The 17,909-nt window shown below is 47.8% G+C and overlaps 1 protein-coding gene across 1 annotated transcript in view; it reads right to left on the bottom strand.

Moving 5' to 3' along the window:
* Positions 1 to 17,909, bottom strand: part of CDH23 (cadherin related 23) — a 128,426-nt gene that overhangs the window by 51,506 nt on the left and 59,011 nt on the right. The window contains exons 8-11 of the mRNA XM_052676613.1: positions 17,042 to 17,170; positions 12,006 to 12,084; positions 5,516 to 5,628; positions 3,263 to 3,451 (exon numbers count right to left, since the gene is read on the bottom strand). Coding sequence (XP_052532573.1) covers positions 3,263 to 3,451; positions 5,516 to 5,628; positions 12,006 to 12,084; positions 17,042 to 17,170 — 510 coding nt within the window. The remainder of the gene's footprint in view (positions 1 to 3,262; positions 3,452 to 5,515; positions 5,629 to 12,005; positions 12,085 to 17,041; positions 17,171 to 17,909) is intronic.

Genomic DNA, 17,909 nt, shown 5'->3' with positions numbered 1-17,909 from the left:
ATTTTCCTTTTCATGCATTTCCCATCTATCTTCCTTAATATGCTTATTTTTGGAGAACTTTAAAAATTATTTTCAAATGTCAGCCCATCATACTCGTGCTCTATACGGTCTCTGCCCTTTTCTTCCTCTTCATTCAACCGTGGCAAGGAAAATCAAGTGAAAGCCATGGTAGAGGAGCTGGTTTCTCTGGTGTGCTGCTTCTCTTAATACACTTCTATGGACCTTGCAGTGATGCTGGCACTGTTGAGCCTGGTCAGATCCCTTGCACAGGTGAAGGAAGCTACAACAGGGCATGCCCTGGGCAATGCATGCTTACAGAAGCCGTGACTGCAGCTGGATAGCTTCAAAAATCCCACCCTAAGTATTCAGCCCACGTTTTCCAACAAAAAAAGGGGCAATCCAGGGTGTTAGCCTTCTGTCTCAGAACAACTTATTAATTCCTGCTGATCTATCACAACACAGGCGAGAGGAGAATCCAATGCATTCATATGAATAGACACACGTCTTCTGTAGCGTCCATTTCAACACAGGCTCAGCATAAACCCTGGGAGACTTGCACAAATTTTTATAAAGAGCTCTCAAATGGCTTTGGAAAAGGATTCAAGTGGTTTTCTCCCTGTCTGGCAGAAAGAGAAACTCAGTTGCAGAGAGGTTAATGCTTTTTTTTTGGTTCACAGAAGGCTAGCTCCAGAACCACACAAACTCTGTGCACTACTTTCTCCTGCATTCAAGTGTTTTTGATGAGCCACAAAGAATACAAGAAGCAGAAGTGGTTGGGAAAAAAAAAAAAGAAAAAAGAAAAAAAAAAAAAGCCCAGCCCTCCTTCCTCTGCCCTGCTCAAGCCAATGCTGAGCCAGGCATGACCTTGAAGTAGAGAGCAACCAAGCCTGGGAGAGAGATGTCACCATCCCTATGACTTCTCCTAATTGCTCCTTCAGAAGGAAAATGTAAAACAGCAGAGCAGCAAGTTCTGAGGTTACAGAAAGCAAGTAGTAGCAATGGCTACAAAATAAGAGAAAGAAACTGCTTACTTTCAGAAAGCCTGTAATACCCCCCCCCAGAGGCAGGGATCTCTACAAGATGAGTTACCCTCCCCTCCAACACCAACCCTTAAATGAGATCTGGGAAGGGGTGGATCCTGGCTCCATTCCTTCTGGTTATTCAGCTGCACTGCATGCACCTGAGATCCCCTGGGTTGGCCCTGCCTTCCCACCAGGTGCTCAATCACTGGCTCAAGCCATGACTTAGCATTTCCACTACAGATGATCACACTGGGTTGAGCGTCACATGGTTGCATTAAGCACTCATGTCTGGATACCATAGAATCATAAGAGCTGTAGGGATCTTTAAAGCCTATCTGGTCCAACTCCCCTGCAATGAACAGGGACACCTACAGCTCCGTCAGGAGGTCAGAGCTCCTTACAGTCTGACCTGGGGTGTCTGCAGGTCTCAGGCATCACCACCTCTCAGGGCAACTTGGGCCAGTGCCTCACTGCACTTATTGTAAAAAACTTCTTTCTTATATCCAATCTAGATCTTGACTCTTTTAGTTTGAAACCATTTCCTCTTGTCCTGTCACAACAGATCCTTCTACAGAGTCTGTCCCCTTTTTTTTTGATGCTGTCCTTCTCCATTCCTCCAGCAAGCTGGGAGCTTTCCAAGAATGGACTGGGAGGAATAGGCTTTGCCTTGGGGCACCCTATGTGCGTACACTGAGATGCCAAGCTCAGCCTCACTGCAGAAGAGCACTCCAATGCGAAGAGAAAATCAAGCACACGCTTTCAAGTACTGGCTTGTGTGCAATGTAAATACCTGCTGAAGTGCTTTGCTGAATTGGTTAATCTAACCTTTGCAAACAGCAATCATTTAAGCTGGTGTACAGTACACAAGAAGAAAGACAGACCCAAACCCCACAGTTCAAGAATGCCACGTGGCCCTGGTTACAAAACATCTTTGTGTTTAAGGGCCTGCAGCCCACACACAGCATTTTAAGGACAAGACCTGTACGACACCTCTTTACCAACCCTTTGAGACATGGTGAGCTTTCCTGCACCTCTTACCAGTGGAAATAATAGTCAGAAGCAAGTCGTGCTAACATGATGGTCTCCATGAGCGTGTGGAGTAAAAGCTCATCTGTACAAGAGATCCTCTCTCAGCAGTTTCAAAAATCTCACCAAATTCATTCAGGAAAATCTCAGTAAGTCTAAGGCATGCACCAGGAGCCAAAAGAATGAAGCTATTTTTTGCTCACCCTATCAGGAATTCAAGGCTATTTTTTATTCTCCCATTTTAAAATTAGCCAGGCTGAGAGGCTGGAGTGAGTCCTCGAATGGGAGTGACTCCAGTAAAATGAGCTTTTAACAAGAAATAATGACAGATCCTTCATTCTTGTGACATAAACAGGAGCATTACAATGCCTCTCAAGCATGGATCTGCTGACATCTCTCAGAAAGCACAACAGTGGCTCTGTTCCCAAACTATACTCAGCATCTGTCATATCCATATCTTAATAATTGACATTTTCAAGAAAAAAATATCTTTTTATCTGCCTAATAGCTCCTCTGCCCCCTTTGGGCTGAGCTCAGGACTCCCAAGGGGTGACATCATGTCACGAGTGGATTGTTAACTGTGTGTCATAATCACTTTTTGTGAAAAAACAGGATTTTGTGTGGTTTACAGGGTTTGCCGAATCCCACTGGGGGCTGGAGCAGAGCATGTCCATCACTGCAACCAGCAAAGGCCACCGCTGCCTTCCAGACACAAATGCTAATTCACCGCTTCTTAGAAGATGCACGTTTCAATCAACCTACTGGGATTTCACATTTTATTTTAGGGAGTGAGGGAAGATCTAGATGCTGCATCCCTCTTTGATACCACTCAATTCACCTGAAGTGCCAGGACAAGTCCCGTTGGGACTCTGAGGTCCCCAGGAGCCCAACAGAAATTCTGTTTTCCTAAAAAGGGCTGGCAAAAGGAAGCCTTGCAATGCCTGAGGGGAGCCCTCAGTAGCAGGCAAGGATCAGCATCCTGCACAATCCTATTTTCTGGCTCTCAGTGGCCTCAATGCATTAAAGCAGACTCCACGTCTGTGCTCCAGGGAGTGAACTGCAATAAGAGCTGCAAAAAACAGGTACCAGGGTACAACCATGTACCTCATCACTGACCTTCATCCTTCCCTGCATCTCCCCCAGACAACCCGGATACTGCTTTACCAAGAATGCTATGAATCACTATCACCCATGTGTGGCAGGAGCTGGCTCACCTCATCCTTGTCCTGCACCTGGATGAAGAGGGGCAGTGCGAAGCCCACCTGGGCCAGCTCAGGGATGGCCACGCTGTACTCGGAGCTGTTGAACTCGGGCGCGTTGTCATTGACGTCAATGACCAGGATATTGAAGGTGGTGGTGACGGTGGCATTGGAGGGTGTGCGGTCATCATTTAGCTCGGTGCCCTGTGAGAGGAGACAACAGTGGGGCAGCCCATCTCCTTTCTCAGGTGACAAGTGGTAGGACACAAGGAAACAGCCTTGAGTTGTGCCAGGGTAAGTTTAGATTGGATTTGGAGGAATTTCTTCACGGAGAGGGTGGGCAGGCTTTGGGACGGGAAGCTTGGGATGGTGGTGGAGTCACCATCTTTGGAGGTATTTAAGGGACATGTGAACATGACACTAAGAGACATGGGTTAGTGATGGGACTTGGTAGGTGAAGCTGATAGTTGGACTTTGTGATCTCAAGGTTTTCCAGCGTAAATCATTCTACAATCCTATCTGTGATTTCCAAAGAATAAATGGTTTGTAAAGGGCAGAAGTAGCCACTGGGCAGAGAACACAGTGAAAAACAAAGTAAATGGCTGTTCCTGAGACACGCAGTGGAAGGAAGAACTCTTCCTCACCCTTCATCTTGTCTGTGCTGCAGAACCTGACCAAAGTTTCGGAAGGTGTGCATACCCTGATAAGTCTCCCAGGTTTTTTCTCCCTCTGCTTTGCCAACAAAGCAGACTTTTAGAAATGTTTGGGTTGGAAAGGACCTGAAATGCCATCCATTTCCAACCTCCTGCCATGGGCAATGACACTTCCTGCCAGCTCAGGCTGCCCAGATAGCCACACCCAACCTTGGGCATTTCCAGGGATGGGGCATCCACAACTTCTCTGGGCAGCCTGATCCACTTGGTCCTGCCTGAGCACCTTCCCATGCAGCTGACATGAACACACACACATGCTGACCCAGCTCTTCTGCCACCTCTGCTTCAGATACAGTCCTTGCAGACCTACTCCCTTCCCGTAGTCCTCAAACTAAGGGAAGAGGCAATGGGAGACACAGCACTCTTGTTTCCTCCTCTGCCTTCTCCTGAGGTGCAAGCTAACCACAGAAGTACTGCTGAAGGCACAGGAAACTAGGGCAACTCGGGAAAGCAAGATTAAGACCTTAAAATAGCTTTGGCAACATCTAAACACAGAGCTAGGTCATAACTCTGTATCGCACCTCTGTCTCAAGAATGACTTTAATTTTGCTTTCCCCAAAGGAAAGAGCACAGATTTTATTGCAGAGCTTGCAAACTGCCTTTCCCAGCAGTCCCTCCTCTTATCCCCTCTCTTTGCTATTCACTGCTTTTGCACTCCCAGCAGAATGGGCTGATCTCAGCCAGGAGCACCCAGCTGGGAGTGGGAGAGGCAGGGACATCACAGGGCCAGCCTGGTAGCAATCGGAGGACGATGGGAAGTTTGTGGGGAGGAGAAACGAGGTCCAGCAGCGCAATATCACATGGCTGGAAGCCTGGCATCATACAGTCAGGAAAGTGAGCAAGCTTTCATGTTTGCAGACCTTTCTGAGACTAAACTAACATTTCTGTCCCTGTTAAATACAGACAACACATGTATAATTTTTTCCCCCTTCTCTCAATTTCTACTGAGTTTAAACTATAAATCTCCAAACCAAGAGATACTAGAGATTGGTGCAGTTCTCTCCCTCATGCAGAAAGCCTCATGGTGTGACCTGCATCTGAGATTGGGAGGAGGAATTTCTTGTTTGCCCCTAGCTGTGCCCACTGCACTTTCTGAAGCAAGCAGGCTGCTGCCCTCTCAATCAATGACCCTTCCTGCTATGCTGATTTTTCCCCAGCCCGGCCCAGCAGAATCTATACTCTTAAATGTGTTTCCAACCAGCTGCCCTGCTTGGTATTGATTTTAATTAAAGGGCTGTGAGCGGCGCTGAGGGCCTTGCTCAGGTGGGGCTGCAAGCCATGCTCCAGTGCGTTTTCTTGACGAGGCAACTTCTGGCATCGCTCCTTTGGCTGATAGAACAGCAGGATGATCTAGCTGGAGGCCAGGCAAAGCACGAAAAATGGCTCCATGGAGGCAGGCACGTTTCAGACCATCCTGCAGGGGCTGTACCAAATCTCTTTGGCCAGCGAATGATGGCTCACAGCTGTGGATGCCCCCAGAAGCCCCAAGGCCAGGATTTGTACCTCCATCTGCGTGCTCTCCCATTCTGCTCCGTAGGGGTTTCCAGCACCTCACCTTCACCGTCAGGATGAACCCAGAGCTGTAGAAGGGGTTCTCTCGGTCCAGTGGCCCATTCAGGGTCAGTGCTCCACTGATGTAGTCCAGAGCGAAGATGCTGTTGGTGTTGCCTGGTAAAACCAAGAGGCAGTGTAAGCACAGGGAGGACATGAGATTCTTTCCTGCTGGCATCTGCATGATTGAACACAGTGCTTGGGCTCTGTGCAGTGCCTCAGTGTGCTTTAAATGGTTGTAAGTGGCCTCCTCCACAAACCTGCCCAGCTGGGAATGGTGCTTTCCTTGTAGGTGGACATCTCTAGTGCCTGGGAGAGGTGCTGGAGTACATACTACAGGCTCTAGACCTGTATTTATGCCCTTGCATCTACTGTTAGCAGATGTGATGCCCTCAGACAGCTGCCACATTCTCTCCTATCTAAGCCAAATTTGGCCTCTGCACTTCTCCTTGCACTCACACCAGGTGCTTCCAGTGAGCAGCCTATTTGGCTCCTCCCCTGGAAACAGACACCAAGGGAGCACTGAGGTGACACTTGAGTCTCTCGGCCAGCAGATGCTGTAAGGATGAATTTCCTGCACTGGGGATACCCCTGTGACAGTCACAGGTTCTCTCTCTGCCCTCCAAACAAAAGCAAGCAGTTGGTGCTTGGAGCTCAGGATACCCGATGCTGGCCCACCACAATACCATGGTGGTTGCTAAATTAGTGATGAGCATGGAGATTACATGCTGGCACACAGGCACCAGCACTGCTGCTCTCCACTCTCCTTCCCGGGCTGCCTCCTGAGAGCTGTAACAACTTTCTCCCCCATTTCTGCCCTTGATGCTCTTTTCCCTCCATCTGAAGTGGCCTACTGAGTGCCATCCATCTTAATGAACCCATGCATGGCTTCTTGCAGTACCAGCAGCAGCTCAGAGGGGTATGGAATCACAGATTCTTTAAGGTTGGACAAGCCCTCTCAGATCACCTAGTCCAGCCATTCAGCCCATCCCTACCACTAAACCCTGTTGTTCCCGCTGCCTGTCTTGAAGGGTGCTCCACAACATGCACTAAGTTGCCCTGCTAAGAATTTAAATGCTCTCTGATGCCATGTGGCTGTGGTAGGTTTTATGTATCAGGGTGATCTTGATATGCACCCCCTGATATAGACTGTAATAAAAATATGGTATCCACAGGCATTTTTGACAGCTAGAGGAATAAAGGAGTGATCTGACATTCTCCCAGGCTGCACATCAGAGATTCTGCTTTGGCTCAACTTCCCAACCACTGCTCACGGAGAAGATACACATCTGCTGCCCTCCAGGGTTTCCTTCTGTCTTCTCACAGAGAATTGCTGCCTTTGCAAAGGAGCCGGGGAAGGGAGCGAAGTGGCCCCATCCCCGTTCCTCTGCAGACATCCGAAATTTTGCTAGCAGTGCCTCTCTAAGCAGCCATTCGTTCCACTTCCAGCCACGAGCCCTGCCAAAGAGCTCGTGCTGCCGAACAATGCGCCATCCCCAGAGGCATTTACAAAAATCTCTAATCATCTTCACATTTCCTCCCTTTTCTCACAGCAATGAGAGAAAGAAAGATAAAAATAGCCAATTTTGCCTTTCACTCCCCCCTGCCTTTCTCCTCAGCCCTCTATGGATAATTTCTCCCTGTTCCAGCTCCCCTCCCTTTCTCCATCAGCTTTCACCCATTTGCCCACCATACTGCTGCATGCCACAAGCCCCAGCATACCTGTGGTGGCCATGGGGACAGTAAGCCAGCAGAGCCTGTCCTACGTGGTGGTGACCTGATGCTATGGCTAATGCCCTGCTGCTTTTGTATCAATGTTGAGACACGAGACGGAGGGCATAGAGGGGAGGGTGAATCTTTGCAGGGCTTTTCAGCTGAGCCCAGACCCTGGATAATCCTGTTTCTCAGATGACACGGATGGCACAGACTTTCCTGTCCCCACCATGAGATCTGCACACTTGTTTAATGACATGGGCAGAGACAATTGTGGCTGCCTTAGCACTGAAGAAAAGTGACCTGCTGAGCAATGTTCCTACTAACTGTCTTCCTCCATGGCTCCACCCCGAGCCCATGCCCGGAGTGGCTCTTCAGCACCAGTGATCCCGTGTGTGGCTCAGGAGCTGTGGGAGGGATGGGGACAGGGTGGATGGCTAGAGCACAGAGCAAGGGGAAAAGCAAAGCACCTGATGCTTGAAAATATCCCAAAAGACAAAGTAAAGGAAAAAACAACAATAAAAAGGGATATGCTTTGGGACAGAAATATAAATGTTATTTAAGAGATATCAACCAGCACTGGAAATGCTGGTGTGGGTACAGAGGCAGCAGAAGCTCCTGTATCCCACGTGGCCAGGAAGGCAAGGAGCAGCTGGTGCAGGGTTAGGAGCAAAGAGATGGATGGCAGCAGCCCACCCCCAGTGCTCTTCCAGGCTCATTGAGGAGCGGACAGTGGCCCAGGCATCACCACGAAGAAACACTGCTACAACGAGGGGTTTTATAGATGAGGGCCGTAATGTTTAATTGCCCTCAGCCAACTCTCTCTGTTTAAAAAGGCCATTAGAAATGGTGGCACCAGTCCAGGATTGAGGAGAAAAAAAAAAAAAAGGCAAGAAAAGAAGATATTGGCATCTCCTCCTTCCTCCCTGTCCCTTTGGCCTTTGAGCATCGCTCACACCCACAGGAGGGATGCAGCCATGCTGCCAACCTGGCCATGTGCGTCGACTCATGCCAGAGAGCATCCTGCTCGCAGCCAATGACTTTCACAAGCTGCAAAAGGGGAACCCATCTTACACATCACGCCCGGTAATTTATTAGTCCAAATGTGCTCTGTCAGGGCTCCTCAGTGCTGAAATAGATGCTGTTGGATGTGGTTCACAGAGTCAGCAACAGACACAGTTATCATCGTCTGAAGAGCCCATCAGCTGCTGCGACCACTCTTCACCTTGAGGTTTTGTCCCATGAGATAGGCAGGAGAGCACGACAAGGCCAGTGTCTTACCCCAGACTTGTCATTTATAAGATACTTAAGCTTGGACCACCACAACCAATGCTCTAAAGGAAAAAGAAAAGGAAGGAAGGACATTCCCATCCCTTTCTGACCTCTATATCTGCCTGGGCCCACCCTGCATTCATTGCGCACTGAGCACAAGGCAATGCTTGTAAATGTTGGTTCTGCTCAGTCCTGCACCTTCTTAGCAGCTATTGGTCTGGATTTCCAAGTCCGCTAAAGGCAGCAAGCAGTCACACAAGGAGAACATGAAACAGCACAGTGATGTGTCCAGGACAACTCAACCAGATTTTAAACTAAAACCCGCACCTTTGGGATCAACACCTTCCAGAAAACCTCTCATCCTACAGAACATCTCAGAACATCTTATTATCTCTAGCCCTGACGTGAAGAGAAAGAGCACAGGTTCATCTAGTGGTTACCAGCGCTTCAAAGATATATTAAATCACAGGCAGGTAAAAAGAAGATCCCCGCAATCAAACACAGACCATGTTTTATATTTACGTATAAGTGGGAGTGTTTCAATTTCCAAATATCCATCGTCCCCTCTGCACCTCAGTTATCCTTGGGTTGCGACAGAGCCAAAGCACAACACTAACTCAAGGAAACCCAAGGGTACGACTGCAGCCACCACCGCTTCTGTGAGCACTGTCAGGGTGGGAAAACAGCCGGTGATAAATAGCTTGGCGTCAGGTACTTTCCCACCCATCAGCATGCCCTCCTCCAGAGGTGCTCTGTGGTGATGGCTGCCTTTAAATCATGCTGCAAGGCCCTCCCAGCAGCTGTGATTTATGGGGACATCAACACCCCAGCAGTTCACCCAGCAATCCTGATGTGGGAAAAAGCCAGCACAGCCAAGCGTTGGGAATGTTAAAATCAGCAGGTTATATTTCCAAGGATTCTCCCTGCTGCCTGGTTTAAGGGAAATGGTTTACTTTGCCTTGTCTTTCTTTATTAATCGAGGTCAAAAGTAGGAGGGGTGGGACTTGACCTCCATTTGGAGCTTTGTTATGCCTTTGTGAAGGGAGGCATGTGGACAAGCCAGGTCTGTGTGAAACAAATCCTTAGCCCACGCTAATTTGGTAAAAAGATTCTTATTCCTTAGCAGCAAGAACAGAAGAAAGCCAGAGAATGGCTATCTTCAGATATGCCTCCCTCTTGCTTTTGTAACTCACACTTCTGTTACATCAAGCAAATAATGACTTTTAATTCCTGCTTCCCTCGGGATGCTCCAGCTTTAGGACGCGAGCACTTCATTGGCAATGGAACCAGCCTCCTTAAAGAGTCAATTCTGGAAAAATGATGCTTCTGGGGAGCCCTGGGAACAGCTTCTCAGAACTCCCCTTCTCTCCTGCGGGGCTTCCTAAGTCCCACTAACGAGGTGTGGATTGCCCTCATGCCCATCCATTGCAACACCAGAAATCTGACATCACTGACAGACACTGCTCTTCCCTTAGCTTTAACCACTATGGTGATGCCCATTAGTGGCACAACCCATTTAATATGTGATAAAAATCCTGCTCCTAGGAGAGCTCTGTCGCTCTCCCATCACCTGGTGGTGCCACCAGGAAATCAATCTGCCTCCCAGTCGTGAGCTTCCCACAATGAACAGCCTTATCTGGAGCAGGTCATGGCACACAAGTCACCTGCTCACCTGGGACATGAAAGATGATGAGGCAGAGTCCCCAGCACAGAAGCTATCTCCATAAATCTGCCAAAAAGGAGCTGTGGATTACTGCCTGGGATTAATTCTCTGTCCTTCAAAAGGAGACCTGACCTCAGAGGCTGAGCATCATCAACCCACAGGTGAAATGGCTCGCTGAGGCACCCCCACGGATCACTACCCAGACCAGTTCTCCTATCTGATCTTAGGTTAACAGCCTTGTAAGGCAGTGGCACACAGTTAGATTTTCAGTCTTGTTTTATGTGGTTATGGTTAATCTTCTAGTTTTATTGTCGTGCTGTCACAGGAGGACCTTGTGCCTGGAGATGGCTGCGTAAATAAGGGCTCCCACACTATATCCCAAGCATGGCTGTGGCTGAGCAGGACAGCAGAAATTCCAAATTAATACCCATGACCCATCTCTGAAGCAAGCCAATACTTTCCACACCCATTCTGAAGGGTCGGTGGTTGCTTTGTAACTCTCTTTCTACTGTATATTCAAAGGAGATGCCAATATCGGGTTGTGTGAAAGCCCTGTGCCCTCAGGCTTGGCACCTTGTGCCACTGTCATGTGGGAGCATTGTCACTTCCCCCCAACGCAGCCCTCTCTAATTGCAGCCTCCATTGCCCATTTTCACTTTTGCTTACGGTTGGTTTCTAATTTAATTTGCGTCCTGCTTCCCATATGTTAGACTGCTATTTTTTTTGCAAAATTGCCATAAAAATCTACCAGCTCAGGCACAAAATCTGCTCACTGACCTTTACCATCATGACTGAGGATAATGATACATTAATTAGGCTTTACCTGCAGGCCAAAAAAACCATGTGCCTGGGGTGAGCGGGATTTTGGAGGTGCGCTAGCAGTCCGCTCCCACTGCTGGACCAGCATAGCATCGTCTTTCTTGAGCAAGATGGGCAAATGGTAGAGATTTTAAGAGAACATCTTAAATAGGGGTGAGATGGCACTCATGGCCTTACTGACTTTAGAAAAATCAGATTTGGTTTGCGACCAAGAGGCAGGGTGAGGGGGGAGTGATACTGGCAATGATGGGAGATATCTCCCAACTAGTTCGTGCTGTCAGCTTGGGGAAAGCAAAATAAATAAATTCAAAGCAGCCTGAGCATCGCTGGCTTTGATGTGTTCTGCACGATATTCTGATAGGGAGCGGCTCCCCGCTGGGTGGCACTGAGGCAGGATTAAGCTGCTAGTGTGTATGAAAAGATGGGGGCTGGCTCTGGGTACTGCTGTCTGTCTGTCTGTCTCCCACTCCCACAAAGTAGCAATGGGGCTATTCCATGGGAAAGCCAAAGAGGAGCATAAATATAAATATTTCCCCAGTGGGAAAGGGCCTGGATAAGTTAAAAAAAAAAAAAAAAAAGAGGACCCCGCTGCTCTCTGCTCAGATTGATCCACGTGATCTGAGGGAATCGCTCCTTTAATTTGTGCTGGGGTGTATTAGAATAAATTGTAGAGGGAATTAGAGGAATAAATAATCCTTGCTTCTTCAAAGGCAGGCAGACCTGGGCGCTTGTAGCTGGGATCAGTGGACTTGAAAGCCAAGGTGAGATCACCTTGAACCTGGGTTCGATTAAGGGAGCGTGTGAAGCAGCCCAGCTTTATGGGAGTGAAACAGGAAACTATTTCTATGCACAGAGCTGCCAGCCAGCCCCACTGCATGTGAGCAATCCCTCCAAATCAATGCCCACACACACTGGGGAGAACTTCTGAGCTTCAGAGCAGCCTTTGCAAGGTGTCCAACTTGTGTTCCTGAGAACAACCAGGCCCACCCCAAAAGGCACCCCTCTCCTAATCCCAGCCATGACTTACCTGAGACGATGGTGTAGCCAATGCCACGGGGCCGGCCCTTGTCCTGGTCGATGGCCGTTATCATCCGCACTGTGGTACCCTGCAGGAAACAGAAACAATGTTAGGGCAGCAAAGCTCTGCTCACCCACCCTTGGAAAGGACCAGCAGGACTGAGCCTAAGGGAGCTGCAAAGATTTTAACCTTTGATGGAGGAGATTGGATGGGCACTGGCAACAGAGAGTTGCCCACAGATTCCTGCAAGTCCACCAGCCTGCTTCTTAGCCCAGCAGCAAAATCCTTGAGGCCAAGAGCCCCCAAATCTGACCCACAAACCTTGTTTAGCTCCTGAAATAAAACTATCACACACTCTGTCAGCTCCAGAAGCTGTGTTTCCCCTGCCGCACTGCAGCGAGCCCATGTGAATACAAACACAGCCACATGCACATAATTAATGTAGTGTGAAAAAATTTACAACTCAGCTGTTCTTGTTTTCATTGGTTTATTAAACAGTGGAAAGAGAATTTTTTTTTTTTTTTTTTGCCCTCAAAGAAAATGTCAACAGAGATGTTTGCATATCTAACAAGGGAGCACAGCAGCAGGCAGCAGTGTTTCCCCACCATCCATCAGCTGAAGGCCACCATAGCAGTGTAGGGACCTGTTGTGTCCTCAGCTCTCAGCATCAGGCAGATCTGCCCCTCGAAACCTCTGAGGGCATTTCAATAGACTGCTTAAGTACATCCCTGCTGTTAACCCTGAACACGAGCTGTAAATCCCAGGGCACTGGCTTGTGAGCAGCACTCGGCTGGCAAACCTCAGCAGCTGCTGGAGAGCCTCTAAATCATGGACAGTAATTGTCCTTCCCAAAGGAGCCTGAGGAAAGGGGGAAGCAAACCAGTGGGAAACAGAGCAAGGGATGTGGAATGGAGGGCAAGGCCATGTGGAGAAGAGGGGCAGAAAAAAAGGCAGAAGGAGGCAGGGCTCCAGCAATGGCTGAGCATTAGTGAAGACCCAAAAGCCCCTCCTCTGGATGAGGTGTGCTTCACCAGTGACTGAGGAAAACGTGTCAGAGTGGATCTGAGGTCCTTTTTGCTCCTAGATGCCATCTTTTGGGACAAAGGCAGGGACCTGATTGACTCTGGTGTCTGTTCACAGTCCAGCTATCTTCGGTCTTTCCTGCCAACTCCTTCACAAAGGCTTCCAGCCGGCAGATCCCAGATCCCAGGAACACAAGGATGATCCCTGAGCATTCACATCATGTTTAGGGTCAGTCTGGACCTTCTGTAGAAGAGAATGGAGCAGTGCCACAGGGCAGGTGGAATGCCTGTTCATCTAGCTGGTGGTGGTGACTTGTTTTAAGGTGAACAGTAACAATGCGGCCTTGGAGCGTGATCACTCAGCATGGTCATTGGGAAAGGGTATTCTGGTTCAGTAAGAGATTAAATGAGATGTGGAGAAGGGAAGATGCAAAATTTGACCCTACACATCTCTTAGAAGCCACAACAGTCAGGAAGTGTCTTGCTCACCAAACACACAAAATGGAGCTAAACCCTCAGTCAATGCCATCACGTAATGGTAAAGATTGACTTCCCACCAACAAACAAGACATCCAGCAAGGCTTCCATTTCCTCACAGAAATCCCAGGATACTCTCCAGGGCCGGGAGCTCTGCCCAGGGCTTGCCCCAGCAATCCATGGCAAGAACCTCTGGCTCTTGGAGTCTCCCAAATATTTCTGGAACTTCTTAAAGCAAGTGGTGGGTATAAATTGGAACACTGGAGCAGAATAACTCTCTCCCTCTAGGGAAGGAGGCAGAAGATTTAGAAAAGTAATAACCTGGAAGAGACTACACTTGAAAAAAGGTAAAGAAAATAAAGAATGGCACATTATCCAAACAAAGTTTGAGAGTTTTTTGAAGAGGGGCAGGGGTAAATCAATCCTTTTTTAATAAAACCCTGAGCTTTTAATAAAGTGTTCACACTGATGGGCTGGAAATATTGTAAGAAAGAATTAACTCGGAGCTATTGAGACTCTAGGGCAAAAATAGCACTGATTCCGTGTTATTTCTTTAACCCAAGGAGTTTTTGGAGAGGAGGGGGTGGTGCTGAAGAATTAAAACTGTTTTAATGATATTTTACATGGATACATACCATGCTGTTGCAAGGGAACACACTTGCTGATCTCCAGACTAAGCACCAGTGGTCTTGCCCTTCCCTTGCCTTTGCAAGGCTCCATGTGGGAGCAAATTTTCAGGGGCATCAGCTCATCTCTTAGAGAGTGGATTCCTCCTCTTTCACCCCAAAGTGAAGCTGCGAGGGTGCCTGGGCCAGGTATCAGCCGATGTCCAAGAGCAGCTCTCACTTCAGCATCTCTTCTCCAGCCTGTACTAACTTCTCTATAGCATCAGCAATGCTATCCAGCTTACGCAGATGGTGCGATGATGGATGCATTAAAAGAACCCAAGGATGAAAAACCAGCCTTGAGCGCTCTGGGAGAGACACCTTAGGCAGTTCAGGATGATAACCAGTTGCACAGAAGGAAGCACAACACCTCCAGAGATGGCAAATCTTCTCCTTGGTGCATCCTCTTTCTTGGCCCTGAAAGACATTTTCCTTCCTTCTCATACCTGAAGAAGTATGAACCCTGAGTGCTTCCAGTTATGCCACCAGATCCCAGTCTGGCAAAGAATTTGCAGCACTCCTCTCCCCTTTCCCCCTTTTCTTCTTCCTCTGTTGCAGCATTAGGAACTTGAAAGGCAAAGCACAGCACCAGGAGGAGCTGGTGGAGGGGGGAGCACCTCGGAAAGCTGCCACGGCAGATTTGGAGGCAAAAATCCTATTTCTCACTTCTTAATTCCAGTCAATTCCAGTCAAAGGGTTGATAGAGATCTGTTTGCAGTAATTTGCTGCAGTTTATCCACTCTTTTCACCTTCTATCGGCTCTTCACTGACGGGCTGGCTGACATGCTGTTGCTCGAGTGAGGAAATTAAAATTTGATGCAATAATCCCAAATAAGAAGGATTTTATTAGGTAATGTATACACTTTAGATTAGGTATTCTCACCCGATACATTGATAGAGGAGCACAGACATGCTGTGCACTGCAGATAAAAAGGGAGCAAGGGAGTGGGTGTGGAAAGAAGCCTCTTGCGTCCCCAGATCTGGGGCTGGAAGACGTCCTCAGTGTGGCAAACATCCCCACAAATGCACTACAGCTTTACAAAAGCACTACGGCTGTCAGCTTAAATCAGCTGCATGGCAGCCCATTCTGGGGCAGAAGCTGGCTGAGCCCAGTTGCCTCACCCAAATCTGCTGTTATCCTTTCCAGAATGGAGCCATTTGGCATACACTCCCTCATGTGATAAGGTGAGATGATGAGGAGGGCTCCGTGGAGAAACTTGCCACCAGAAAATCCAAATGGAAACCCCAGGCAGACTATGTGCTTGTTTCAAATGCTGAGATGTCTCCTATGAAGGATGGGTCTTTGGTCCTGGTCTGGACCCTCCAAAGCAGTGGCCACACTCAGCAATGGGCCTCAATTCCGACTTCCCTCACCCCCAAGCAGTGGTGGAGAAAATGATGGGAGAAGGTCAGCCAGCACAAGCTGTATTCATCACACTGTCCCTTTGGGAACCAAGGCTGTGAGATGGACCCAAATGCTGCTTTTGTTCCTTGCTTTTCTCAATGATGATGCTTTTAGAAACGCTATATATGGCCACGAGAAATTGGGTGGGGGAGTAAAGTTTCATTCATTTCCCATTTTGGATTGCACAAAGAGTATTTGCTGCTTTGCCCACCATAAATATTGTACACCCCGGGAATAACTCTGGTGTATGTTTGTTTAAATGGATTGTTTAGCTCCAGCTCAGCAAATGCCATTAAATTGAGTGAGATCTCCTTTCCTGAACACCAGGTCATTCCATGAAGGCGATGCAGTCCATGCTTTTTGATACTCACAGCACTTCCATTTCTATAATTTCATCTAAGGCTATGTCATCTCCCAGCAGTTAAGAGTGATCTAAGCAGTGTTTTCTTTACCCCGTGGCTCATGTTGACCACAAACAGAAATACCAAACAGCATTGAACCTCATGAAGGTAATTCATAAAGCCATTTTTTGGCCATCTTTGGGTTGGCAGATGGGTAATGTGCTGTCTGATGGTGAGATTTTTGACAGTAAGACTCAGCCCTATTGATCCAGCACTCTCAGAGCAGTCAGAGCTAGAGTTTTGCTCCAAAGTGCATAAAAAGGCAGACATTCAAGTGAGATGCAGTCCACTCTGCCACTAAATGAAATGAGCCATCAGGTGTTTCAGATCCAGCACAACAGATCCCATGTGGGATGGATGTGTGGTTATGGAAGCCTAATGCTGTCTCATTCTAGGACAGAAGGTTTCACCATCCACATACAAAAACATATGCCTTCTTGGTGAAGATATGGGATGTGGGAAGGTGGGTGTTGCTGACTAGGGCTGATGTTTTGGTTGACAGGAGTAGAAGTTGCCCAGCACACTCCCCATAGGAGAAAGGCACTGCTGCACTTCGAGTTGGAGAGATGTTTCCACAACCAGTGAGTTTGCTGACAAACTGAATTTCAGAAGAACTGAAATGATTGGATCAATTTGGTAAAACCTGGGGGAAAAGACTCAAAGTGCTGAAATGGCTGATCTTTCTGGCATTTTCAAAACTGCTTCGTTTCAGGAACATTTCCATTTTTCTTCAAGTTTTCTATTAGAAATGGCATGTGTGGATGCCAGGGGGAAAGGAGGTGAGTGTGTGCTAAGAACAACATAAAACCTTCTTAACATTTAAGAAAAAAACATTCAAGAAAATGTTTTACTTTGGTTTCATGCTTCCTAAAACCTCAAAATTTTGCCCTTATTGAGATGCCATTTGGACATTTTCTTGTGACTTGTTTCCCTAACAACATAAACCAGTGATGGAAGGACAGACCGACACTCCTGCAAAAGGGAGGTTTTCTTCCAGCAGTTTAGGGATACCTTGTGCTTTCCATCCTACACCCTATCCCATCACCCCTTGGTACTGGAGGGAAGCAGCCCTTACCGGAGGCGAGTTCTCATAGATGTTTGTGCTGTAGGGCAGGTTGATGAAAATGGGGTCCATGTCCTGTACATCTGTGATGGTGATGGCCAGGTTAGCCAGAGTGGATAGCGGCTTGTTCTTGTCTTGGTCCTTGAAAAACAAGGGTGAGAAAGGGTTTCTATTAGAACAACAGAACTCTTCCACAGCGTAAAGTCTCTCACAGTTGCGGCTGGTCAAAATCTGAGTAGTGTAGGCAATCACTTCTTTTTCAAGCAATCGCCTGGAATTATCAACCACTGCAACTCCCTCTGAGCTGAAATACAATATGCATTTCTTTCTGGAATTTGCCCCTTTAATATACAGCAAGCACCAATTTAATTTTCCATCATGCTTTGGGTGGAAAAGAAGCAACATCTTGTTTAAAAAATACTTCAAAACATAAATTCCCTTGCAGTGCAGGTCCAAACTGAGGCACTTCTGCTTAGCAAGAGCTGGAGGGTCCTGATGCCTGCACCTGCTCTGGAGAGGAGGGGCAGTCAGCACATCACATCAGGACACTTCAGGACCCACCAAGGCCAATGTCTCTGCATACTTGGAGCTCTACGTGCAGGACATGGCACAGCCCAACCAGCCTCATTGCAGCTACTCCTGGCGGTGTCCTCATGTTTGAGTCTCATCCCATAGGTGTCTAAAAGCCACCCCAATATCCACAGCCCTTTGCTAGAAGGACAAGAACAGAACAGGCAGCGCACAAAGGAAGGAAATAAATCTCTCCTTAGCCCCTAATCAAGCACTGTGGTGAAAGGCAACCATTAGAGGTTACCACACACTTCTGCAAAATGGCTCTGAACAGCGCCAAGGACTGATTGCCAGAAGATTAATGTTAATT

This window comes from Tympanuchus pallidicinctus, unplaced genomic scaffold (assembly GCF_026119805.1).
Source record: "Tympanuchus pallidicinctus isolate F22 unplaced genomic scaffold, pur_lepc_1.0 scaffold16, whole genome shotgun sequence".
Lineage (NCBI taxonomy): Eukaryota > Metazoa > Chordata > Aves > Galliformes > Phasianidae > Tympanuchus > Tympanuchus pallidicinctus.
Note: the sequence above shows the minus strand (reverse complement) of the source record. Positions and strands in the feature narration are given on the sequence as shown.